This window comes from Diorhabda sublineata, chromosome 3, assembly GCF_026230105.1.
Source record: "Diorhabda sublineata isolate icDioSubl1.1 chromosome 3, icDioSubl1.1, whole genome shotgun sequence".
NCBI classification, from domain to species: Eukaryota; Metazoa; Arthropoda; class Insecta; order Coleoptera; family Chrysomelidae; genus Diorhabda; species Diorhabda sublineata.
Genome location: NC_079476.1, coordinates 24,088,456 through 24,115,746, shown reverse-complemented (window position 1 = coordinate 24,115,746; position 27,291 = coordinate 24,088,456). Strand labels below are relative to the sequence as shown.

Genomic DNA, 27,291 nt, shown 5'->3' with positions numbered 1-27,291 from the left:
ATGCCGCGGTAAGCCTCGATTTCTTCGCATTGATGCATACGAGATCATTATCGAGCTGAGGAGGTTGTAGAAGAAATAAAAAATGAAGATCTTAATCTATCACTTCCACTCAGCTTGCCTGGGCTATTTCCCATAGAGCTTGCTGTAGATAAAATACAAAATGCCATTGACGATCAAAATCCGCGATTCAAAACCAAACACGAACTTAAAAATCTTCTCCCTTAACTTTGCGCGGATATCGCACAAAAATGGGCTCTTCTTCTTACAGTTATCTATAAAATTTACTCAATCTTTACATCTAAAGACTGAGTTATCCGGTTTTTTTCTGCCCTTCTTATGACACTGTGTGGTCTGTCGACTTCCATATGTATATGACGAATCAAAAGATATGTGTGATTGACTTTTGTGAGACTAGGAATTGTTTTTAGAATCTAAATGTACATCAACATGTACATGTTCCAACTAGTATCAGAACTTTTTATGAATTCTAAACTGCCCATGAGTGAAGGCCAGATGCCTCCTCTACCTGTTTTATCCACGTTTTATTGTAAAGATCGTAAATATGTAGTTTAAAGTCCAGAGCTTTTAAAAATAGAATCTCTTGTGTAGCAAGTTTTCCTGGCAGGCAAAACGATTCAGTTTTATTTTATTCTAACACTGATCACTATTTTCTTTTCAATTTAAATAGTGTTGAACATTAACTTAAGTATTTTCGAGTGCAATTAACTATAATGTTGACGCGCTGTCTTTAAACAGACATATACCAAAGTCGTAAAAAAAGATGTAAACGCTTCAATCGTTCATAAAATAAATTAGTCACACATTGGAAATTAAATTCATATAAATATCTTTATATATACTATATGAAATACTTCCTATTAACATATAAACTCTTCCTAATCACTTGATTGAGGGACTCTTATTAAAATTTCAACCATCTTGGTGAGTGAGTCGTTGTTTAGATTTTTCTGAAAATAGAAGAAATTGATTACCGAGCTGTCTTTTTTTTTCGAAAGAGCGAAATGCCTGCGCATATGAAAGAGGAGCTAGACAATGTAGTCGATTAAGGTAAGAGAGAAATATCGTTCTTCGTATTGGTGGCCAATCACCGTATTCACCAGATCTGAACCCTCACGACTTTTTCCTGTTCCTAACCTTGAAGTTTCACTTGCAATGGGAGTTATTTTCATCAGACAAGGACGTTATTGCATACGTAAATGTCTATTTCGAGGCGGACTGTGAGCCCCTTTCATCCTTCGACCTTTTCCCCGACCATTTTACTCAATGATCTTGATCAACGCCTGAACCAGGTAATTGCAAAGTTTCTCCTTTTATTGGAATTACAAATTAATTTCCTAACGGCATGCGATTAACCTAATCCACTCCGATAGCGCGTTTCAGGGAAAACCAAAATAACTACGTCCCTTTACCTTCTACCCTGTTTTATGATACTCATTACGTATATTTCTTACTTACGATTCAAACATTGATGAATCAATTGTTCACGCGGTCTTTCAGCTCGTCTTGAACGAGACCCTCTAGCGGAGCTACGGTGCTCCTACAGAACAGACACGCGCGGGGTATATAGATTAATTTTATATTCTGTATTTACTCAAGTTTTTCGTCGGCATTTGCCTCGCAGTAAATATTTAATTAATTTATTTAATTAATATTGTATATAATTGTTTTCTTCAATATTTGAATTGTTAATTGAACGTTGATTCGCCATTTATAGGAGACTAGGTTGAAAAATAAAAATGATTGTGGGAAAAAAGGTCTTGTTTCTCTTCAGACAACCCCCGACACATGGTACTAGAGTCAAAGTTATTTTCTATGAAAATCAATTCGTAAGTTTTGTTTTTATTTTATACATAAAATGATAAAGTATTAAATCTTTGTGAGTCGTACAAAACCAATACAGGATGGATCATTTGAGTAATAATGAAACATTATCTTGTACATGAAATTTTTGGATTTTTGTGTCGCATCAGAAAAACTTCAACCCTTAATTAATAGTGTATTAATTTCATGTAAAATCATGTAAAATCAAATCTGATAAAACAAACTGGAGTTTCAAATTGATATTTGCCCCATTTCCAACTGAATTTTGCTCCATTTCATTAATAAGGTAGAAATGGCTTTGTATGGTAAAATGGATCGTTGTTATTTCGATGCGTCTATTATTTAGGTGACTGAAGTATACACACACCTCCAAAAGTCTTGGCTCCCCTTGTATATTTGTCACATTTTTTTTTAAATTCAGCATTTTTTGTTTACAAATACCTTCTTATCATATCATACAAATAAAAGCAATTAGGAAGCAAAAACTTGTTTTCGTATGAAAATATTCAGAATTTTGTAAAAGAAGTCAGTTTTGAATTGTAGTGTGTATAAAAAATATTCGTTGAAGTTTGTCTTAAGATATCAGGAAATCCGATTTCTCAATTTGATCGAGCAAGAATTGTGGCCCTACACCAAGAGGGTTTCTCAAATCATAAGATTGCTAGGCGTTTAAATATGCCGCGAACTTCGATAAGGCTGGTAGTGGTCCTTTTTCAAGAAACTGGTGGCGTTGCGCGATGGCCGGTTTCTGGTCGACCTAGAATGACTTCTGAGATGGAAGATCAGTATATGGCTAATTTCACTCGAAGAATAACGGTAACAGCCCGTCGAAGTCATTTTTTGCATACCTACCGAAGAGTAATTTCGAAAAGTACCATAAGAAGGAGGTTACATTCTTTAAATCTCAGGACAAGAAGACCTTTAAGGGTACCTAGACTTCTACCTCGACATAGAGCTGAACGTCGCCAATGGACCGAAAAGCATCGGAATTGGTTTTTACCCCAATGGCGCAACGTCTTATTTTCTGACGAGTCACGATTTGGCCTACAGAGTGATAGTCACCGGGAAAGAATATGGAGAGGCCCAGGTAGACGAACGCGACTAATTTTCGCAAGAGGCGTTGTCCCTTATCAAGGTGGATCAGTTATGTTTTTTTGGGGGGGGGGGAGGTATAATGTATGGTCGCCGCACTTCACTTCTTCTTATTGAGCGAATAATGACCGGTGCCATATACGCTCAAAACATTATACAGAATATGCTACAAGAGGGAAATATCCAAAGATTAAACTGGCCAGACATGAATCCCATCGAACATGTATGGGATTATCTTGGCAGAGCAATATCCAATAGAGCAAACCCCCCTTTAACTCTCCGGGACCTAACTGCAGATGTTCAAGAAGAGTGGAACAATATGCCCAATAATATTATTGATGAGCTAATTCGAAGCATGCCAAGACGCGTTGGAGAATTAATTACAAGAAGAGGTGGATACACAAGTTATTAAGTTATGTTATTTTCAGTATTCACATTTTTTTCTTAAAAAAAGATTTCATTTTGTTTTTTTTTTCGGATTTATTTTACAAAATTCTGCTTATTTTTACACGAATACAAGTTTTTGCTTTGTAATTGTTTTTATTTGTATGATAAGATAAACAAGTATTTGCAAACAAAAAATCCTCAAATTAAAATAAACTAAGGGGGGCCAAGACTTTTGGAGATATGTGTTGCATGCGTCTCTAGGATAGATCAACTAGTGAAGGTTCTAACGGGTAAGCACTAGATCTGGGTAAGAACAGATGTGTTGATGGTTGCATTTCGATTTCCTAAATCTGGGATCTCGTGGTTAAGTAGCTCGCCAACTAACTCTATCATTATTATTCTTATGGATACAAAAGGAAAATAATCAAATATTTTTATCGATTCAATGCATTGTCGTCAGTCTATGACATAATTTAAATTAAATCTGATCGCTCAAAGTGAGGCAAAATCGACGCAAAAAATTAAGATACAAACATACTGGTGAAACCAATGAAATAAAAACTGCTTTAATCAAAATAAAAAACTAAAAGTAACAAAAATAAATAAAAAAAGGACTCAGAAATAAGAAATTACGTATTATGGGTTAAAATGTCAGGTTTGGTAATGGATTTAATACCTTCTCTTTATCGTAAAACACGAATTTGAAATTTCGGTTACTCATAATTGATTAAATTATTGTGTAATATATAAAAAAAAGATGTAAAAACGGTACAGTTGGACGGGTAGGACGTGAAACGAGTAACGCATGCAGTTTTAACGATCGACAATATATTTGTACGTCTAGAATATGTTTTTATTGCCGTTTTTAAACAGAAGGAAACGGCGATATGAAAAATAGAGATGAATGCAACGTTAGACGCTTTCGAGCACGTACTCGTTGGTTATTTTGCTGAATAAAAATCGCCGATTGATAACAAAACCAAGAATTTCAATTTCGCGTATGCAATTATAGATGTAACGGCGACGAACTTTTTTTTACAATATTAATCAGTGAAAAATAGATGTTTGAAAAGGCGGAAAATTATTATTGATATCTTTTAGATGTGTATAGAATTCTAAAAAAGAAATATTCTTCTTTTCTTTGTAAAAAAAATGTAATTGTTCAATCTCACAATTTTGTTTGGTAAGACATCCGTATACTGCAGGTGAAAATATGATTCTACAACTGTAATTGGACAAAAAAAAACGAAAAAAATCGCATGAACGGCGTCGACAATCAATCAAAAAAAGCTCGTGTGCATATGAACTAAACAAAAATCTACTGTATGGGTCTATCTCGACGAGTCAAATCCAACAAAAGTTGTTTGCGCACGAAGCACTTCGAAGCAAATGGTCATGTCGCCACTGTCGATTCTGAAGAATGGTACACCAGCATTTGTTTACCAGAAGTGTTCGAAAAAATCAGGAAAACCAATCGCAGAAGAGAAAGATATTAAAACTCCGGATGACGTAGTAAAAATGACCAAAGACAAGACAAAGATGATTATAATGAGCCGAAAGGAGAAGACACATTATACCAAAAGAAAAATATGGACGCTTACACGGAAACAAAAAAGCAAATTACAGAGTACAGATTGAGAGTTGTGACAAAACTAGGTACGACAAAATTAAGGAATAACATTATAAAAGTGAAATTTAACTTGAAACCGATTTAAAACAAAATCGAAGGACAGCTGAGATGGTTTGAAACACGAATTTACAAAAAGAGGACCAACGAGGATCTAAAAATAATAAATGAATATAGGAGGGACAAAACAAGGAATAATATGGTAGGATATAAAACAAAAGACACAAGATAAAAAAGAACGGAAACAACTGTGGAAAAAGGAGCCGACTCAATGAGTCAACTCCAATTTAGCTAACCTTGATTATTAAAAATTTCTCAGTCAGAACAAGCACTCAAAATGACTTTCTTAGGTGAACTAATGTTAATAAGATTAAAGAGATTGTTGAGGACAAACTTTTTCTTTACTGCTTTCAGTATATTTCTAAGGAACGCATATACTGGTAATATTGTGCGAATGCGTGCCTGGAAACCAGACGCATATTCATTTCTATATAAATATTTAACTTCCACGTCTTAATTATTAAATTTAACATTGAACATGGTATGTTGGGATATGTATTAATTGCCAAATAAACATAATTTATTAGTCGAGATTGTTGTTAAATGACCTATGTACATTCTCACCTACTTAAAATTTGTTATTAAATAAGATATATACGAGTCAATAATAAAGATGCTAAAATTAATGAAATTTCTAATTATATATACGAGGATTATCTGAAACGTTTCCGACTTCAACCTCACCAAGATGTCAATAGAAGTTCATAATCGTAAAAAATTCACAACCGAGAAAAAATTTTTAAGACTCATTCAAACTAAAAATAATAAATAAAAAATAGAATTTTCGACATATTAATGAACGTTTATTTTGGTTTGATATTTGGTGACTTACTTTTACGAAAATTATCTAAAACTTTAACACAAAATAAAATTGAAAAACTATCTACTTCAGACCAACAGTGCATCCTTCTATCTTTGTGAGTGACCTTCGGTGATCCTTTGTGACATTTCAAGTTATGTGCTCTTGTTTTTTTTTGATCTTTTGTGATAGTGACACTTTACTGCTAATATGCGAGTATTTTCGCAACAAGATGAAACTGCAAATGTGTTTGCGAAGCAGTTGCTAGACATTTGAAATAATCAAATTTCAGTGGAGACCTCGATCGAATTCACCATAGATTTCTGTCACACAACAGACTCAAAAGACGAGTTTAATCAGCGAAAAATAAAGACGTTGAGGATCTCTATGCGACGGTTCAAAATTTTCTTCCGGGACAGTTGGTTTCCTTCAACGTTATAAACCAGAATGAACCTAGTCAACTATCCCACGGAGTTTTTACATTCATTGGAATTGCCTGGATTACCACCTCACAAGTAAGATCAATTTTTATCCCGTCTTGATTCCGTGTATACCGATGATTCCAACGGATTCACTATTCGATTTTAAACGTTTACAATTTCCGGTACGTCTGGCCTTTGCGATGACCATAAATAAATCGCAAGACGGAATCAACTTGGAGTTTCCCGCATGGACAATCATAACTGAGCTTGTCTGTCAACATCAAATTGAAGCCTTATGAACAGCCAGTTATTCAGTAATACGCATTCTTTTATTTGTTTAAAAAAATGATTCGTTTTATTTGTTTTTATACAATAGTTTAGTTATTTCATTTATCGATTGATGCAGTACCAAATCTGTCGGGTCAGCTAGTACCTAATAAAGGAATGGTATTTAAGTAATATACTGCCCTCTTAAGCCAAACAGACGTATATCAAATTTCACCGAATTTCTTATTGTTTCATATTAGGACACTTTGAGTTGTGTTTAATCCATTTCCTTAGCTAAATAGTCGAATCTCGCCCGTATTGTGCACTTAAAGTGCCAGAAATATAAAACGTATCTCAAAAGTGAAACAAAAACCTAAGTAGTTTGGACGTAACTCATTTCTCTAAGCAAAACGGCCGCTTTTCAGAGATACATCTACTTCGTCTAGGATTTCTGGCAATTTACAATTTGATATTCACAGAGACACGTCTACATCTATCACTTATTATCTTTTCTGATTGATACCTCAATTTGCCGCGGTATCTAACAGCGCTGTAAAGGGTTTAGCCTTTCAGCCTATAGTTTTTTGTTTAGGCATCAACAGTCTATTGATAAGTACACGTTGAGTTAACAAAATATTAACTGTTTTTTATAATAAAAAAGAGATATTATAAATCCATTTAGAATCTCCGAATCGGAATCACTTTTCAGAAAATATTTACACACATCTTAACGACAGCTTCATTTCTCTTCTTGTACAGATAATTAGATATTTTTAGTTTTGTTTTTATGTATATATATCAGTAGAGTATTATGGGTGATACATGTATATTTTCAAAAATAAATCATCGTTAGAATAAGAACATATATCGTGAACTCGGGAGATTGAACATAAAATCGTGAGATTCCACGATAAATCATGAGATCTGGCATCCCTGACAGCATTATAACTTTCAGGGGATGGAGCTTCTCCCACTGCAGTTGCTTATCTCCCCATTACAGTAGCAACGCCTGAGGACAACTGATCAAGTATGAATAAGTGAGACAGAAGAATGCTTCTACACAACAGTGTTGCCAAATGATATAATTATCAGATTGTAACAGAATTTTTATCGTTTCTAATAAAAAATAAACATAATTCCATAATTTTTTGGCAAATTTTTAAAGTAGTCAAATAAGTATACAAATTTTATTTTATTTTACGGCACGTAGTCTTATTAAAGCAAAAAAAACTGTATTTCATACAATACTCTGTAAAAGTTGGTAGACTTTCATGAGTGATTCACACGAATGGATTGAATGAACACTGGGTAGATCCCAGAAAATAGATTTTAGGGCCATCTAGTATTGTTTGGGAGAAATAATACTTTCTTAAAATTGTGTACTTCACATAAAAATATAATTTTTGGAGGTTATAAAACCGCCCGCAGCGCGTAATTTGAATATGGCTGTTGACGTATGAACTGAAAGTTATCAAATTAATTACTGCGTGAGAAATTCTTCGTTTTGTACGTGCGGAAGCGATGCGTCGGTAGAAAAAAACTCTGATTTTACGTACAGGTGTTATAATTTAATTTAAATTTAGGTACGTCACTGATACATACATAAAATGTGTAACTCGGTACAATACATATACTTTATCGCTGTAACGTACCATTACAATTCGACGAACTGAAACTGAACCCACATAAAAATGCCCCTCTTTACTATCAACGCATATATATGTATATGTAAACAACACCTGCTGATTGTGCTGTAAATGAAGAGAATAATGTTCGGTCAATATTTGCAAGAATAGAAACTGGGGTAATAATTTAACGGTTTTTATTTGTTCCTTGAGGTAGATTTTTTGAAATATATTAAAAATATTCCCCATTTTTGCAATGATAAATAATGTTGCCCAAAAATTGTAACGGTAAACTTATCGTCTGATAGTTTTTTAACACAAATAACTAAGTTCATCCAATATCAATTGCAGAAAACAGTTATGCCAGGATCAATAATCATTTCATAAATACGCACGGCACTCATACCAACTTAAGAAATGAAAAATAACGTTTACTCCCCGTATAAAATTCGGTAAACATCTAACAAACCGTCAGTCCACGTGGACTCATCATCTCCATTGTTTACCAATGAAAACATCGAATCATAAAAATAAATGCATTTCTATTGATCGAAGCTGTCAGTACACAATTTCTTTGAAATATTCCTGCTTGACAGTCTGCGATAAGCAGTGGCGTGACTTCGTGAGATTTATTTTGTCTAAAGCTTGTTGAGATTTGTCACTGAAAGGTGCATTTTCGAACGCACTTCGAGAACGCATGGATCGCACTACGTAAATTCACTTCAATAATGAGAACTGTTATTTTTTATCACCTCCAACAGTATTTCTTACTTATAAGATAAACGTTTTCTCCTGTATTTTTTCTCAACCTTCTTATTTCACCTTATCAATATTTTGGATTTCTAGCTTCTGAAGGTGGTGGATTTCCTTAAATCTTATTCCCCACAAATTATTCGTTGGATTGAAATTCGGACTAAGGGTTGTCCAATTCAAAATGTTGATTCCGAAGTTCTTAAATCATTGATTAGTGGAGCGTGCAGTATGAATCGTCGCTTTAACTTGCCCAAAAACTATTTTCTATCTTTCCAATAAACTCTTCAAAATTGCTACCCCATTGCGACCCTGTTGACAATTTTTTTTTCTCATGGCTAGAATAATTTAAACCATCAATGTTAATATTTTTATTATCGCTGAAAATAATTATATTTGGTTATTTTGATTATATATTTTTCAGAATGTTTTTTTGAGCTGTGGTTTTCGTATTTTTTGACCATATTTTAAGATTTTTGATTCCATTATCCACTTCCTGATCAAACTACGAAAAATTTGAGGAAGTTCTAGAGTCTAGTCCTCCAAATCAGTTTAGCTGTCGTCCAATACAGCAATTCGTTGGTACACTGAAATTTTTTGTAATCTTTTTTGTTTATTTAACATATTTATAAATAAGAAAAAAGTGAAGTTGGTATATTTATCTTCGTATTAGTATGGTGAAGAGGAGGTTTAAATAAAAATAAACGCAATCAAGCTTAAACGATTTATGTATTAATATAGATATTTATATATATATATAAACAGGAATGATACTGATTAATATAAGCGCGTTATACATTACATCTGAATACTAAAACGTTATTAACAATAAAATCTTTGAATTCCTTGTAAGCCCTTTCGAAATCGTCATTGACTATAACCAAATCGAAATTACCCGGCGTTATCCCGTATTTTATTTCTTCTTCGGCGATTCCTAACCTCTTCTGTAAACTTTCCTCAGTTTCCGTCTTTCGAGACAATAATCGTTCTTTAAGTGCATCTAAACTAGGCGGTTTTACGAAAATACTCCACGCGTTCAAATCTGTACATTTTATTTGCTTCACACCTTGGACGTCGATGTCCAAAATACATACTTTGCCTGAAGCAAACAATATTATAAATGCCATTAGACAATTTTGTTGAAAAGCACGTCGCAGAGGTCACAACTCTCTATTTATTCAATTGTTCTTTACAGACATTAACGTAGAGCAGTTGTATAATTTATTTTCAAAGTGAGGATCTATTAACAAAAATTTTGTCCAATTTAAAGATATAAGACGATTTCAACCAAAAGTTGAAGAGAACGTATTTTATCTTAAAATGGATAATGGACATCCAAAGATCTTTTTTATATCACTTGCATTAAAATAAGTTGGAAATAAGAAAAATCATAAATTTAGATCTGAAGATAATCGAGAGAAAAAAACTGAGAACTATACTCGATCCACATATTACAGGAGATGAGGAGAGAAGAAAAATGAGGTGTATAGAAGCACAAAGACTAAATTGGGTAGAACACATCATGAGAAGGGAACCTACAGAAATGGTGAGGAGGATAACACATTGGATAATCTCTGTGGCTTAGAGGCAGACCAAGAACTACCTGGAGAAACCAAATTGAATAAGATACCAGAATCCTAGAAATAGGAGAATGGAAAGACGAATACAACAACAGAAAATAATGCAGAAAGCTGACAAATGAAGCCAGGACCAAAACACAAAACTATAACAAGAATAATTCACCCTAATAAAGGGATATGTAGACGCTCAAATCTTTAACCATAATCCAAGAGATTGGACGGCATGGTGATGATGATGATGACATATTTTACGCGAAAGCATTTACTGGGCTGTAGTCGAATGAGAAGAAGAAATAGAAGGATTTTTACTCGAAAAAGAGCAAAAAGATTGGTAATAAGGACAACAGAGTCGGTTAGAAAATTAGCGCGCGAATACCATACTACCGTATAGCGAAGTTTATAAATCTTTCAAACCAAACAATAACTTTCGGAAGTTCTTTTTTAGTATCTCTACAATTAATTCACTCTATAACTTCAAAAGGTGTTTGGTTGCGAAGTCAGTTTTCGCTGCCATAAAAACAACCATAACTTCTCTTGTTTTGCAAAGGAAAATTTGTCCTGTGCCAGGACCAACGATCTTTTCTCTCTCATATTATATACGAATTTGGTTTAAATATATACTTCATTAGCGATCTCACGTTCTTTAGCTCGACGGTGAGTATAAGGACACGGATCGTATTAAAGTTTCATTCTTAAATGATGGTTGCGGATATTAAGCATTTTTAGGATAATATTTACGTAACTTTTCCTTGGTTTCTTTAACTGTATATAATGGTAAGGAGAGCGAACTGTATGAAAAATGGAATAGTTGGGGTTTGAGAACCACTAAATAGGAAAAAAATGACGAAAATAGTACCAATTCGAACAAATATGTCAAAGTACACAAAAAAATTCATTTCGATGACTATATATGTTTTCCTGGCTAAAATTTGAATAAAAATGTTGATAAGAATATAAATTTAAGAATAAAGAAGAATGTTGAAATAAGTAAAGATTAGATATATTTCTTACCATTATTGGCAATTTCTTGTACGGCCATTTTACTGGTACCGTACATATTTCCACTGAATACTGCACTTTCTATAAAATTGCCATCGGCTATGGCATTTTTCATTTTTTCTACCGTAGTGAAATGGTAATGAACGCCGTCTTTTTCACCCGGTCTAGGTTTCCGCGTCGTGTGGCTGACGGAAAAACCAAATTTTTCGGGATATTCTTCCAAAATTTTCGCAACCAGCGTACTTTTTCCTACCCCCGATGGTCCGCATATTATTAGGGGGCGAATAACGGCCGTCATCTTCGTCAAAGCTTTAAAAACAAAATGACATATGATAAAATTACTACATTAGCGGTATATATATCATAGAATAAAGAATCTTTTTCATTTTTAATCAATTAGATATGTAGAGAAAATTTTTACCAAAAGAGACCATAGATTTATGATTCTATTGACCAAAGTTTTGTTTTCCTGTCTGTTGATTCTTCAAGTCGATTTACACCAGTTGTCTCAATTTTGGCAACTAATAGAAACGTGCAATACGCCTAGAACCTGACGCTAACACGTGTCCCCACTACCATATACGTGATATCCAGTTGTCCCCACTACAATTCCAGTACCGATTTCGGATTATTTATATACGTTAATTCAATTGTTCAATTGCGAAATATTAATTATAATAAAAATGTACCAGGTACCCGAATAATAAAGAAACGTTTATAGTATAGCTGTGTCGAAAAGAATTTATATTTGTAAAAGGGATGCTACTTAAGTTTTGAGATATGGCAAGACTGATTTGAATATGTCAAATCTGACATTGACATCATAAAGTTTGACATATTTAATGGTGAACGTACTCAGAACGTGTTGTCATACCAATACGATTTGAGTTGTTCACAGATATATGAAACATTAACTTTTGCATTCGTTTGAACAATTGTCGGAAAATGTTTTCTACTTCTCGCAATTTATTTTTAATCTGCGGGAATAAGTAGAAATCATTGGGTGCCAAACGGCGGAAGATCCATCGATACGATGTTTTAACTGTTTGCGATTGGTTTCCCTGATTTTTTTAAGCACTTCTAGCAAACAAATGCTGGTGTACCATTCTTCAGAATCGACAGTTCTACGTTGTTTTAATGGAACAGTGGCGACATGTCCATTTGTTTCTAAGTGCTTCGTGCTTGAACAACTTTTGTTGGATTGGTCTTGAAAGACCCACACAGTCGATTATTGTTTAGCTTCGCCTGTCACGAGCTTATAGACGTCTTTTGAAGCACAATGATTAAATTTTTCAACTTTGCAACAATCGTCACGACCTTTTTTTGAGCGATTATTCAAATGGCTGGTAATCATTCTTTTTTTTATTGTGGCTCGTAAACAATGAATTATGAGGGTTAGAACACCTGGTTTAATGAGACAATGGTGTTAGTCTTGAAATAAAAACAATTAATCTGACTTGGAATCACGTGACGTAAAATTACATTTTATCGAAACCATTCGATTATAATCCTTTTTTAGGCTCGTTATCTGTCATATTTACTACGTTAATAATATATATATATATAATATTTTCAAAGTCATATTTTCACCAATATTTGATTTATACAATACCGAGTATTAATATTTACTTAAATAATGATAGTTATGAGTTAAGTGTGCTTTAAAAATTAGATGTAAACATAAGCCTTTGAATGAAACGCTATCTAAAAAATAAAATCAATATTCTTATGTTGTTTATAATAAATGAAATAAGAATTATTAAATTACCAGTAATATAATGAATTGTGACATACTTCTATTGATCCGTAGACGATTTGACGTTGGACATCAGAACATTTATTTAACCCAAATAGTATTGATAAACAAAAATATCAAAATTTGTCGTTTAACTAACTTCTTAAGAATGACTATTTATGAATATTTACGTATCCTTCTCTACGTTTCTTCAATCGTTTTTTACGTGAAAAATATTTAATTAACATTCTAATTTCTTTTTTCCTCATATCAATTCAACAAAAAAATATTATTTGTCTTTATATGACTATTAAAACTGTCAAATTTTTTAAAATTTTGACAATATAATTATCATAGTGTTATCCATGTTCAAATTATCCACTCTTATGTCAAACTCCCCTCGTATTCTGTAGAATATCATAGAATTTGCGATTCAGACCCTCGCGAGGCACTAATTTCTAGAGGCTCTAGACACGACTAGTGGCGAGATAGACTTCACACTCTCGATTCATTCTATATTCACACACGATCGGCTCCGTCCCAACTTTCGCACGTACATCATCGTGGAGAGTGTGGAGCGGGCATTTTGATCAAATAAATTTGGTCAGATAATAAGTAAGTTTTTATAAATAAGCACAAACATAAATATAATTATGATTTTCCAAATTACTTTTCAATAAAACGCCGTGTTGCTGTTCAACAAAATAAAAATATAACCATGTTTATCATGACTCATAGTCAGAAGTCAGAGAACGGATAATAAATTTTTACAATATGGGGAAATTCTATTTATGGCAAGTGTTTTGAGACAAGGTTGAACCAAAGTATAACAATGGTAACAATAAACAATGGAATGGTTTTATTTGAGCTTTTTCTGAACACAAACTATGACAGTTTTATGCAAAAAACGCCCATTCCAGTAACAGCTATTTAGAGTTTATTGCCGTGCGACTAATGATCCGCTTTAGACAAGCGAGGTTTTAAAATTTTAACAAAGAAAGAAAAAAACCTTTATTAATTGACAATACTGTAAATTTTATCGCGTAAAGGTTCGTGGATAGATTTTAATATTTGCTTGTTCACCACGTATCTTCAATATCAGTATCAAACCCTGTATTTAAAAGGGTTTAGAGGTACTGAATATTTCATACGAACGCGTTCATCATATGGTCATAGGAAAAGTTGCCGCAAAATGGATCCTCAGATGTTTTAATGTTGACCAAAAGCGAGCAAGGGTAGAAGCATCGTGTTCGATCTGTGCTCGATTTGAAAACGATGTAGACTTAAACCGAATTGTTACTATGGATGAGACTTGATGATTTCTACGATCCAAAAACAAAGCAACAATCGATGGAATGGCAACACTCTGGTTCTCCAAGACCTAAGAAGTTTCGTGTCCAAAAATCTGTTGGAAAAGTCCTTGCTTCAGTTTTTTGGGATTGCCATGGAGTAATCATAATTGATTTTATGGATTTTCGACATTACTGACCACTCTATGGGGAAAAATTATAGAGAAAAGACGCGGAAAGCTATCCAAAGATGTTTTGTTTTTGCAGGACAACGCCCCTGCAAAAAAATTCGTGATTTAGGGTTTGAATTACTAGAACACCACCACATCTCTTTCCTTAACTGGAAAAAAGGTAGTAAATTTTCTTGCAACGAGGAGGTAATAAAAGCTGTGGATGTCTGGAAAGGTTTTTTTGAAAGGTCTGGAGACTTTGCGTTAATAAATGTATCCAATTAAGAGGAGAATATGTGGAGTAATAACATATTTTGACATTGAAATTTTGTTTGGTTCTATAGTAGGCTAAGAATTTTTCAATAGTTTCTGTTATATTTTTTCGTTCTACCGCTGCCTAAATTGTCGCTTCTACTGGAGATGTTTCAAGTGTAATTCTTAGTATGCCTGTATAGATATACTTGTTATATTTTCTCTTTCTACCTATTCTTATTCTTCTATTAACTTTATTCTTCTTCTTGCCTATGTATCTTAGTAACTACCGACGATTAACATTTTTTAAGAAAAATCTTCTAAATTGAATGAAATATAAATATACACAAATCGTTCACTTTTTTTGTTGTACTGTATCTTTCATGAAAAATATATTTTATTTCTAGCTTACCAAAGGTATAAGTAATTTCCAGCTTCATTTCGTTGAAACATTAATAAGGATACTTGATATTTAATTGAATTATTAAATTATAACTGATTAAAGACGATGAACTACACTCGTATTTAATCCGAAACTTATCAATGTTTATGTTAACATTTTCAATCAACTGTTAAGTAAAAATAATCAATACTAACAAAAAAAAAATATGGTTTTAACTGGAATCTTTTCTGAAGTGATATATATGTAATTTTCGAATATGCGAAGCAATTTAATAATTTTTATCAAATGTTTTTCCATATTATAACAAACTAAAAATGAAATTAGTCAGATGCATAAAAATATTCGAATTAAGACGACATATGGACACGAATTATTTATAACTTCCCAATATAATTTGAAAAGAAATCAAAGACATCCAACTAAAATAGACATAATATAGACAATTCATTCATAAATCCAAAAACGAGCGATCTGTTATGAAAATCATGATGTTTTAACCTGGCAACAATATCTCACTATAACTTGATTTGATGTCTTTGTCTTTCATTTAAATCAGTTGCTTTACTTAATAAAAATTCATAATTTTCGTCTGGAACTTAAATGTCTTCACTTGGTAATGACGCTTGAAATAATTAATGAATCTAGAGTACATTTTTCGATCTGGAGCACGCAACGTTGCACGATTTATAATTCCAGTTTCCGAATTCTTTATGAAAATTATATTAATAATTTTTTTGTTTCGATATTGCGGGCACTAGTATGTTTAATAAAAATATTTTAAAGAATAATATTTATTACCAGTTCAAGGACCACATTTCTAATTAACTTTTTATTTATTAAATGATGTTTTAAATAGATTTAAACTTTAAAGAAACTTGTAATGATAATGTTTGATCATTTCTGAAGTCTCAAATACTAAAAGAAGCATTTTTAATCATTTACAGTACTTACACAAAAAAATGTCTATTTTTCACTTTGTGGCTCATATTTGCCAAAAAGTTGCCCTCTTCTGTTCTAGCTTATTGAAAAATTCACTTTACGATTTGTATCCAGCAGGAGGAAATTCGAGTGATGAAAATCCATCGTATTTTTCCAAAATTTCTGAATTGATATTCATTATTAAAAAAAAATAACTAAATTTACATAAACGAGGTCTATTTTTAGCAGTAAATTTAAATAATTGCCTTTTGTATAGAAAATATCCTATTAAATCCGCAATTGTTTGTAGTTTTCAAAATGTTATTTTCAAACAACTTATTTCATCTCTATTTTTCGTAATTTTTTATATGTTAAAAAAGGTTTCAATAAATTTTCTAGCCAATATTCCAGATTGTCCAAAACTCGCAGTGTTAAATTTTTAAATTTAAAACCACCTCACTACAAAAACAATACCTTTTGTCAACAAATTTCTAAAAATTTTTAAATATATCTAATCTATACATTATTATTAATATATTTAATTCAATGAGAATTCAAATGATAACTACAAAAACATTTCCATCTACTATGAATACATACTGTGTCAGAATCACTAAAAATTCGAGCTTACACTCAAAAAGACCTTCGGAGGATGTTTGAAGGATATTAGATTCGATTTTGTCCTTTCGACGCGCGCCGAACATGCGCTGTGTCATATTGGATCTATATACAAAGTGAAAATACAAAAATTCGAGTGTGTTGGGAAACACTAATCGACATAAATATTTTGAGGGGATACAAAACCATTTTACACTAAAGTAAAATTTAGTCTCATACATTTCGAGACTAATGATGTCAAACTTAGGTGATAAAACTACACACTAATATTTTTTGTTGATGTAATATTTAAAAAAAAATACATACATACATTACAACCAAATTCGTTTATTCCCACAGGATATTGTGTACATTTGTCGTTTTGGTAATTTTAAGATAAATTATACTTAAAAAAAATACTTCTAAAATAAGAATCATGTGAAAGATATTTTTTGGCATGAAATTACTGTTTTGTATTGCATTGTATGACATTTTAAAACTAACTTTGCTTTTTGTCATTCACTTAAGCTTCAAAAGAGATGAATTGCTATTGGAAAATATAACTTTTCAACTATAAATTATGTATTTATTTCTTTTTTTTACTGTAAAGCTATTTTTTTCATTTTTTATTGTATAAAATTAACAAAATTGCACGTCAGATGTTAATAACCTTACTTGGAAGTAATATTGGTAAACATTCATGATCGATTGTCCAACCGCAATTTATTTTGAATTAGCATCAGCAAGAAAAATATTTGAACTATGAGTCAATTATTTATATTTACAAAGTTTACTTTTTCACTTGATAGTAATCGATTATTCCATTTTCCAAAATTTATCGTTTCATTTATTTGTTGTTGTTTGTTGAGTTTTTAAAAAGATGGTCAAATTCTGTTTTTATTTATTGAAAAGTAGTGAGATATTCTTATTAAACGGAATAATTAATTGCGCATTATTATCTAGAATATCACAAATAAAAATGTACATTCAAGAGATATTAAACCAGATGCAACGTCGTTTAAAACAATTACAGTGTGAAATAATTCAAATTTAAAATATTCTTCGACACTAATCACAATAACTAATATAAAGTTTTATTTTTTGTACATCTTTTTTTGTAGTGAAACCAAAGTTGAGAAAGGGATATGAGGATAGACAGAGAGAGTTTTTGTTTCAAGCCCTACACGTGTTTTTTGGGACTTTGGCAATAGAAAGTAACTTTTTCCAAAAAGCTTTTCAAATTCACTTATTCTATTTTTTTTTGAATTCTAACTTTAATTATGATATATGACATTAAAAATTTTGCGGTAATCATAAAAATATCGCGTAATCAAAACAAATTGATAACAAAAAAGGGTACGTCGTGCGTCCTATGAATGTTGAGTATACTAAAGCAAGAATAGTCATAAATAAAAAAAAAACTGTGATTATTTTTCAATATATTTCCACACACTTTTCAGAGCAACCGACTAGAGCTTATCACTAAAAAATATGATGCATCTTTAGAGTCAAAATGTTCGTACACCGCCTGTTTAATACAATCGTCGCTGTTAAATATTTTACCTCTTAACTCAGCCTTCAGCTTTGTTATCTAGAAATAGGTGGACGGGGCCAGATCAGGGCTATAAGGTGGGTGTTAAATCTCTGTGAAGTCTTGGAAAGCAAAGTAATGTGGACTGGAGCATTGTCATGAGGCAACCTCACACCTCGGCTGATTCTGCCTCGTTTATGGTTGTATTTGATTCCTTAAATTCAAAAGGATGAAAAGTATGCAGTATGAAAATATCGAAGCCATCACTTTTTTGGTGCTTTTCGTGACCTTTACTTTCTTTTGCCTTGGTACCACTTCAAATTTAAATGCTCATGTAGGATCCTCGGAAATACCAGTCTGTACTGTAGTTTGTTTCGTTTTTAGGCGCCGGTGACTTAGAACATTTAATGTTTTCTTGAGGGGTCACCGACCCAGGACCTCCCGTAAATGGGTCATTTTTTAATGATTTTTTGCCCAACAAAACAACTTTGAATTGTTGAAAATGATAGACACAAGTCATCGTAAGCAACTTCCATTCTGTTTTTGATTTGTTTTGCTATCAATCTTCTTAAGACAACAATTTTATAACAACGCGAAATTTAATTTGAGACAGACTTGAATTAGTAGTCCTTCGAGATCTGCTATAATAAATTGGTTCAAAGCAGCGAGTTGAAACGTTGTGTGAATCTTTGCCAAGTAGTTTATGAACTTTTTAATATATATTACAACGTTTCGAAAAACTATGTAAAAATATTGAGATATAATAAATTTTTTTTATGAAAAAAACTTTCAAAATGACAATAGACATTTTTTTTAATTGTGAATCCATCTATTTAAACTAACGTAACATTTACTTGATTTTAGGCCTGTCCTGATTGAAAATTAGTTTTTAAAACTGACGAAAAATTCACTTACGACCTATTTCTTTGATCTTTATATATTTTTATAAAAAAAATATTATCATTATTCATGTTATCGCTACATTTGAAATCATAAATTAGTTATGCTAGATACATAACAAGCAATCAAAATTCACCATTACGTGAATATTACTAGTTCTATAATAACCTTCGTATGAATAGGAATACATATTTCAATATTTAATAAAAAAAGGAAACAATAAACAACACGTGACTTGATAATTTACCAAAACTAACAGGCTGTTCACTTTAAAACCTTTTCTCCAAAACAAAATCCAATTTATATGGTTATGAAATTAATTTTTTGAAAACGCAGCGTAATAAACAAAACCTATCATTAATAGGTTTTAAATTATATATTTCATTACAAATTCGAGAAGATTATAAGTAGCTAACACATTTGAATTTGGCGCTCTAAAAACAATTGTTGCTTGGAGGATGGTTCGTACAATGTTCTGCCTCTTATTTCAGTTAGAATCTTAAACCAAAGAGGTCCAATACATGTTCGGTATCGAGATATATGCTCGATCTTTACCATATAACTTTTCCTGTTAGTTTCATTATGATGATCCGTGGTGGAAAAAGAAGAAATCTAGAATTCCACCAGTTGGTAAGTCGATTTTGCGATTCCTACGCGTTATGCTTGAAAGCTACAATGGCAGCTATAGTGAATACGAAACTTCCGTGGTAGATTAACGAATTTTCCATTCAGAAGATGAGGAACGTTTTTAAATTCAAATCGAAATATGAAAATGAAATACAAAAAAAAATATTTTTTAAACGAGAACAAGCGACCAAAATTTCACATTTCTACTTAATCACTAAACAGATAGGCGCTATTATTATAGTGTTGGAGAAGATAATTCCTTCCTCCTTTCACTATTCATCAATAGCTCCACGTCGACGTGGAGCGTTGTTTAATTAGCTAGGTGCAAGATCGGAACTACAGTTTAGATGAAGGAAATTATTATTAATGAGTTTTCTATTGCGGTCTGTCACGTGAGATCGTGTGAACGTCAACTTTTCCTCTTTCTTTGTTTCCAGTTGCACGACGTACCATTCGGAGTAAATTATAACACCACGTTCCAGAAAACCAGTTAGAATGGTTCTTTATCTATATCAAAGGAAAGTCGCCATGATCTTCATTGGTGAAGAGGTTTTTTTTGAGGAACTTATATGGACTATAATTTTGTTTTATGCCATCCAGAAGGTGAATAAATGTAAAAGCTCCACTTTCCGAACTTTATGGTGATCTGAAAGCACCTTTGCCACTTATCTTAAACGAAATTTGTGATAGCTTAGCTTTTGTTCAACAATTTCAAACAACGAAGTTTATAAAACTTGTAGACTACTAAGAGAAACCTCCGGTTGTTTCCACGTATTTTTTTAATCACTTTAGAAACCAATTATACTCGGGACCTTCTCTTGCTGAAACGGCACTTCCATTTATTACGTACACTACATTCTTATGGGTTTAACCAATATAACTGGTAGGATAGGTTGTAGCGGCTGGACGCCGACTGATATGTTGCGCACATAGGCATCTAACATAATGCGTACGCAGTTCGTATATTCTTTCCACGGTTTATTTGACCAAATTATTGTTTTTTGCTATTTCGAAAAGCTTATTTGTTTAGAAAGACTAGTATTGTTCAAATTTCGACTTCGAATCATTCTCGAATTCAACTAAATTGAATACAAATTGAAAGTAGACGAACCTATATTTGGAAATAACAATGCCCATATGCAATTCCGCGTTAACGGTGAAGCGTGGTTTTATTATTCCTTTTATAGGGGTACAACAATGTCGAATTTAAACATTATTTAAATTATAACAACGTGCACACTACTTTTAATTGTGATATTATGTAAATTGGATTTTCTAATACATTTTATACTATTTACTAGCCCATCGTTCCAACTTCCTGTGTATTTTCCTACATTTTCAATTAAAAAAATGAATGAATAATCAACAAACATCTTACCTCGTAATCCAACAATGGCGATAGTTAAACACGTGGTATATTATAGGTGTTATTTACGATCATACTTTCCTGTTTTTAATTCACGTGTATCTACGCATGTGCCACTTAACGAATACGAACTGAACGTATTAATTTTATGGTAGGGGTGGTCAATGTACAGAGTTTTTGTTCCGTTTTTAACGATAAGAATTATTGTCGTTTGTCGTATTTATCGGTTTCTGTTTGTGGAATATATTAGATTTGAAATTATGATAACGTTTTAAAAAATAATCACGGAATGTGGAAATTTCGATGCGAATAATTTAACAAACTTCCTATTATTCACGATGTTTGCTCACCCTATATAACAATCCACCACCACATCAGAGACCAAAGAACAGTCGATATAGTGAACGTGTTCAAAAAATTGTCCTATCGGCCGGAAAGGTGAATTATTGGGCCGATTCGACGACTAATTAAAGTAAAAAACGACTCCATTTGTGCGAATTGCCACCTCCGCCTTCTCCACCATTAAATTGATTGAATTTGGCTACAAACTCCTGTTTTGTCCAACGTTTCCTCCAGATTTAGCTTTGTATGACTATTTTTTTTTCAAACTTGCAAGTCACTCGTTGGATAGAAATTTTAATCGAATGAGGAGGAAACGTACTGACCAGACTATTTTTAGCACCACTACACCAAGTTATCATCGTCAGAGATGAAGATGGGTTAAAGAAGTTGAAATGTATCGAACTATTGAAATGAAAAATAAATTGCCATCAGTCAATCAACTTTAGAGTTTTGTTTTGTACATTTTTGAGGGTTACGAATGAGATGAATAATGAATTTGAAACGGATTCTTTATAAAGATCTTTAAAATATTTATTTAATTCTCAGTTCAATTCACTTACTACTATTTCTGAACTCTCTATAATAGAGAAGATCCTCGTCCCGATACGGGGTGAAACGACCTGCCCTATATGTAAATACAAAAAAAATGTTCATAATAATATTTTGATATTCATCCTATATTGGTTTTGCGAAATTCATGAAGATTTACTACTATGACGTTTTTTTAATAAACTATATACGAGGTCTGGCAATTAAATAAGAGACTGCGCGCCTAGAGGGTTTCTTGTTTGGAGTATCTAGATATCTTGTCTATGCACGTCCCAATACATTATTCCGTCACTATTATACTAGTAGCGGTTTGAAACGAACGTGTTTTTTTCTCATCATGTGTGACAAAAAACAGGAGCAGCGATCAATCTCAAATGTCTCGTTCAATTGAAAAAACTTCGACTGGGTGCTATAAATTATTGCAAGAAGCATATGGAGACAATTCTTTATCTCTTGCGCGTGTTTTTGAGTGATTAACTGCTTTGGTGAGGACCGAGAGAGTACTGAAGGTGACCAGCGCCCAGATCGCCCTGTGACTGTTTTAACTCTGGAAACAGTAACCAAAATCAACAAAATTGTGCGTGCAGATCGAAGAATGAGCATTCAGATAATTGCCGATGCTGTAAACGCCTATAAAGAAAAATTTTACACAATAAATTACACAGTACATAAGTCTATGCGAAGTTGGTGCCTAAAAATCTGACTCCTGACCAAAAGCTCTTGTGTCAATGGGTCTGCTCAGATTTTTTCGAAAGGTTAGAAAAAGATCTGCTTCTAAAGGGACCCGATTTGAGTCGATGGAAGCGGCAAAGCAAAAAACAGCAGAGCTCCTAAAGGCACTAACCAAAGAAGACGTATGGAAAGGTGGGTGGTGAGAGGAGCATTCGAATATAAAATAATTTTTATAATAAATCCCTTTTTCGTAACCAGTTTCGTTATTTGATATCCAGACCTCGTAAAACAGGTTGCTGCTACTAAATTATGAAGCAAAACTTGAAAATAAATTTCAGATTTACAATTAGCGTTTTACAAAACCTCGTAGACCTATTACTCTGCCGCGTTTATAAATCTGTTGGAGGGTATAAAGTCCGAGGTTTATAACAACAGAATATTTAAAAAAGTTATGCAGACCCTCGAGACAGTACTTGCGCGTTCCCCCCCCCCCTATACTAATTTGATTCAACTGTATCAAAGAATATAATTTCTTACACCTTTTGATATGTTTCAAGAACATTTAGAAGCATAAGAACTGAAAAAAAAATAATTCAGACGTTAACATTTTCTATATTTGTTAAAAACCGTTTTCTAATCACGAAATATGTTTGATATAAACGTTTTATCTGTTCCGGTATATAAAGACGAAGATAGGAAACTAAGCTTTAAAAAATTCTAGCTATCAAATTCACCGAAGTGATAACGCGCTTAGCCGTGTAAGTAAAATAAATATTAGTTTCAGAAAGCCGTTGAAACTGCCCTTGTAAACTTGACTTGAGACAGTTGCCGTGTTTGTTGCTGACGCGGTGTCGTCGCTTATTTAAGTCGTTCCACATTCGTGTTTGTGTTTTGTTAAATCATTTAGCAGGTACGTTTTTTTTATTTCGAAAAAAATTCTCATGCGAGGACATGCAGGACTTTTATATTTTTCAAAATTTATATAGCTAATAATAAAAATATTGTTAATAGTAGTGATAAACTTAATATCACGTAGTAAAGTTCAGAAAAAAATAATTTCATTTGTACTAACTGAATTTTCAAATAAAGTATAATTGATTTAAAGGAAATTCGAATAATTTTTAAATTTAAGTTAGTTTTTGATATTTTCCGACATTTAATTTGAAATATTTTTTTCTTAATACGAATTAACTTCAAAATGTTTGCTCACCTGGTGAGAATAGAATATTTAATTTTTCATCATCATTTAGAACAAAATATATAAATTAATTATTTTATTGAGTTAATCCCAAATTTGATTGGGGAAAAAATCAAATCGCCGTAATTACTGTAATTTTTTTGGAACAAAATCGATTTGTATGAAAATTTTGAATCAAGTTTGTCTTGCCTTATTTCTATTTTTAAGTTACCCCTTTTCATGTAAACAGAGAAATAATCATTTCACCCCCCAAATACCGCTGAAATGAATAAAATATTCCTATATATTTCAAAATGCAAATTATAATTTTTTTCAACGAATTAATTCTTAGAAAAACAACCCTTCATTAAACAAACTCAATTTTAAGGACCGAAAATACCTTGAGTGAGTATTTATATTGTTTCATCCCTCTAAAAACAACATACAAAAGGCGAAAGCTATACAATTTTTTTTATATATAAAATTGTTTCATTTTGTAAAATAAATACATGAACATGTTTCTTAGTGTATGTTATGGTTTTTAAATTTATAAATGTTTCATCCTTCAAAAACTACCCCTCATGGGGTATGTATAATAAATGAAGACGAAGTTATTATATATAAACGTATATAAATTCTTCGAAATACGGAGAGTACTTACAAAAAATACTGGTTTATCGACCATAATTTTTTTGAGATTTTTGAGTTGGTGCCGGAGATAGGTGATTTAGATACTTCAATTAGAGGTTTTAACTAACTAATTTTAATAATTTATAGTAGAAAATTTAAAAATATATAAACTTTATTTTATCATTTTAGTACTTTTTGGAAAATCTGTTGGTTTCGATTTTTTCTTTTCTTTATAGCTGTCAATTTTTGCGCAAAAGCTTGAATCATAGTTAATTCTTAAGATCTCTATAAAAGCCATACAATTTTTTTTTCAAAATATTTGTAGAAACTTTTGAAAGCTTGAAATTTTCAACTGCAAATTGAATTTTTTTATTTAATTCACCATCATTAACTTCAACTTTGTTCTAAATTAATTTTCACGTAAAGTGCGTAGTTTTTCAATAACTATTAAGCTTCAAAAACATTTTTTGGTCGAAAGCTCAGCATGTTTAATAGTAGGTAGCTAAAAAAGTATTGACTGTAAGAAATGTGCTTGAGATCTGAGGTTAATTTGTAATTATTAATTTCCAACCTCGAGAAGGGTTGGCATTTTCCATAGATTAAAAGCAAACAGCAGCTTTTGAACCTTGACTTTCATGCCGAAGTTCATGTTACAAGGTCTGGATATTAAAAAACGAGACTGGTTACGAAAAAGGGTTTTATTATAAAAATTATTCTACATTCGAATGCTCCCCTCCCCTCGCCACACACATTTCCATAAGTTTTTTACATTGATCGAAGCAGTGCTGGAAGTCTTTTTTGGTGAGGACCTTTAAGAGCTCTGCTGTTTTTTGCTTTACCGCTTCTATCGACTCAAATCGGGTCCCTTTCAAAGCATATTTTATCTTCGGAAACAAAAAAGTCCGCTAACCGGTTTCGACGTTATTGCGTCTCATCAGAGTGGTGTAATATTATCGAAGACGATATCGACAGATAGATAAATGAACGATACGTTATTCGAAGGAGATGTTATTCAAAAAATAATATGGGATCATATTTTCGATTTAATTAATGAATAGCAGATATATATTTGAATATATTGGACGCATCTCATATCACTAGAAAATGTAATCCATATTTGATTGAATTTCTAAGTTTTTTTTAAATATCATTGGAATTGCATGTCATTTTCTGCTGTTTATTGAATGAATGATGAATTTACATCAAACGAACTGTTTTAACTATTAGAATTATTATCTGATACCTATTTTTAGCACTGATTTAATTGACTTAGTTGATAAACAATATTCAGTTCATTATTCATTAATGAATCGTGAAAATCGAATGTTTTTTCCCGATTCGTAATCACCTTTAGAATGTTACGGAGTTTCATCTGTCTTATACGTTCCTCGTAATGAACTGAGTCATTTCCAGTTGTAAACTGTTTTCAAAAACAATTTAATTGAAGAGACCCGAACGCGTTATTATTTGTCTCTGCTTGTCTGAATTTCTGAATTCTTGATGTTGTGAGAGTTAAGCCGGTACCACAAGATGCGTTCAATGCTTCTAACGTTGGACGTTGGTATGATTGGACTCATCGTATGGTCGTTTGGCATTGGTATGAAGTTGGAACCAACAGTACAAACACTTCTTGTCCTTTTACGTGTGAATGTGTGTGTTTAATATGAAAAAACCAAAGTTGCCAGCAACATCCAGTGTATTTTAAAATAATTTATATCTGTTGTATGCAGTTTATTAATTTTTTTCATTTCTATAAGTTAAGATAAGGCCCCAGTCCCATTCAGCGTTCCTTCCTATGTTCAGCCGTACATTGGAATGACGTATAGTTGAAGGCATCGTGTAGTACCGGCTTAAGTGATTACCGTATTTTTAATTATACCTCGTAATTGTTTTTCATCAGGTGGAATAAAATTCAAATTAGGAATTAAACAGCATAACTTATTCAAAAATTATATGCGAGTTACATTTAAGTAAAAACACAAATGTAAAAGACGTTTTGTACTTAAAAAGTAAAATTATGCTTCAACAACTAAGGTGGGGAAATTTACATATATGTTAAATGGTTTTCTTTGGATTTTAAAAACGGATGTCTTCCTAGTGTAATTAAGAACTGTTTACTTCTATTCATTTCAATGTATGTTCAACACAAGCATTGCAAGTTTGTACTGAATATGGGTGTATTAATGCTTGTAAGTACGAGAGTTGCCTGAAAAGTTTCCGACTTCAACTTGAAGTTCATCATGTTCTTATGATCATAAGCTATATTTTCGATGAAACTCAATCTTCGTGATTACTATCTGATGTATCACGCAAATCTCTATCACTTCTTACTCAACAAGAAGCTAGTGGACTTTGATCAATAAATAAAGGGCCTGTTACTTGGGATACCTTGAACTAGTTCATATTTATATTTTCTTTTCTTTTTTACTCTCACCATCGATGACTATTTTTTTTTCTAATAACAAACAAGATATTAATTTCCCTAAATAATATCGGTACAGTCGACCGTTAACTTAAAGATTGAGGAGAGTCGATTTCTGTAAATAGAGAGAATTGAGTATTGAAATGTCATTAAATGTAAGATGACGGAGGTAAGAATGTACGGAGACTCCGCACTATCATTTAGGACCGTAAAATTTTAGGCAGCTGAATTAAAACTCGGCCGTATCAGCTTAACTGCCGA

General features: G+C 32.2%; 2 protein-coding genes across 6 annotated transcripts in view; one reads left to right on the top strand and one right to left on the bottom strand.

Moving 5' to 3' along the window:
• Nucleotides 1-27,291, top strand: part of LOC130442126 (thyroid receptor-interacting protein 11) — a 62,503-nt gene that overhangs the window by 13,961 nt on the left and 21,251 nt on the right. The window lies entirely within an intron of this gene.
• Nucleotides 9,582-27,291, bottom strand: part of LOC130442129 (uncharacterized) — a 40,938-nt gene continuing 23,228 nt past the window's right edge. Inside the window, exons 1-3 of one of the 5 annotated variants that reach the window (XM_056776194.1) lie at nucleotides 21,251-21,347; nucleotides 11,463-11,759; nucleotides 9,582-9,970 (exon numbers count right to left, since the gene is read on the bottom strand). In XM_056776194.1, the coding sequence (XP_056632172.1) occupies nucleotides 9,663-9,970; nucleotides 11,463-11,748 (594 nt within the window). In that variant the 5' untranslated portion in view covers nucleotides 11,749-11,759; nucleotides 21,251-21,347 and the 3' untranslated portion in view covers nucleotides 9,582-9,662. Of the gene's footprint in view, nucleotides 9,971-11,462; nucleotides 11,760-11,871; nucleotides 12,531-15,308; nucleotides 15,398-16,817; nucleotides 16,845-21,250; nucleotides 21,348-27,291 lie in introns of those variants that run through there. The other 4 variants (XM_056776195.1, XM_056776191.1, XM_056776192.1 and 1 more) reach the window with 4 other exon arrangements.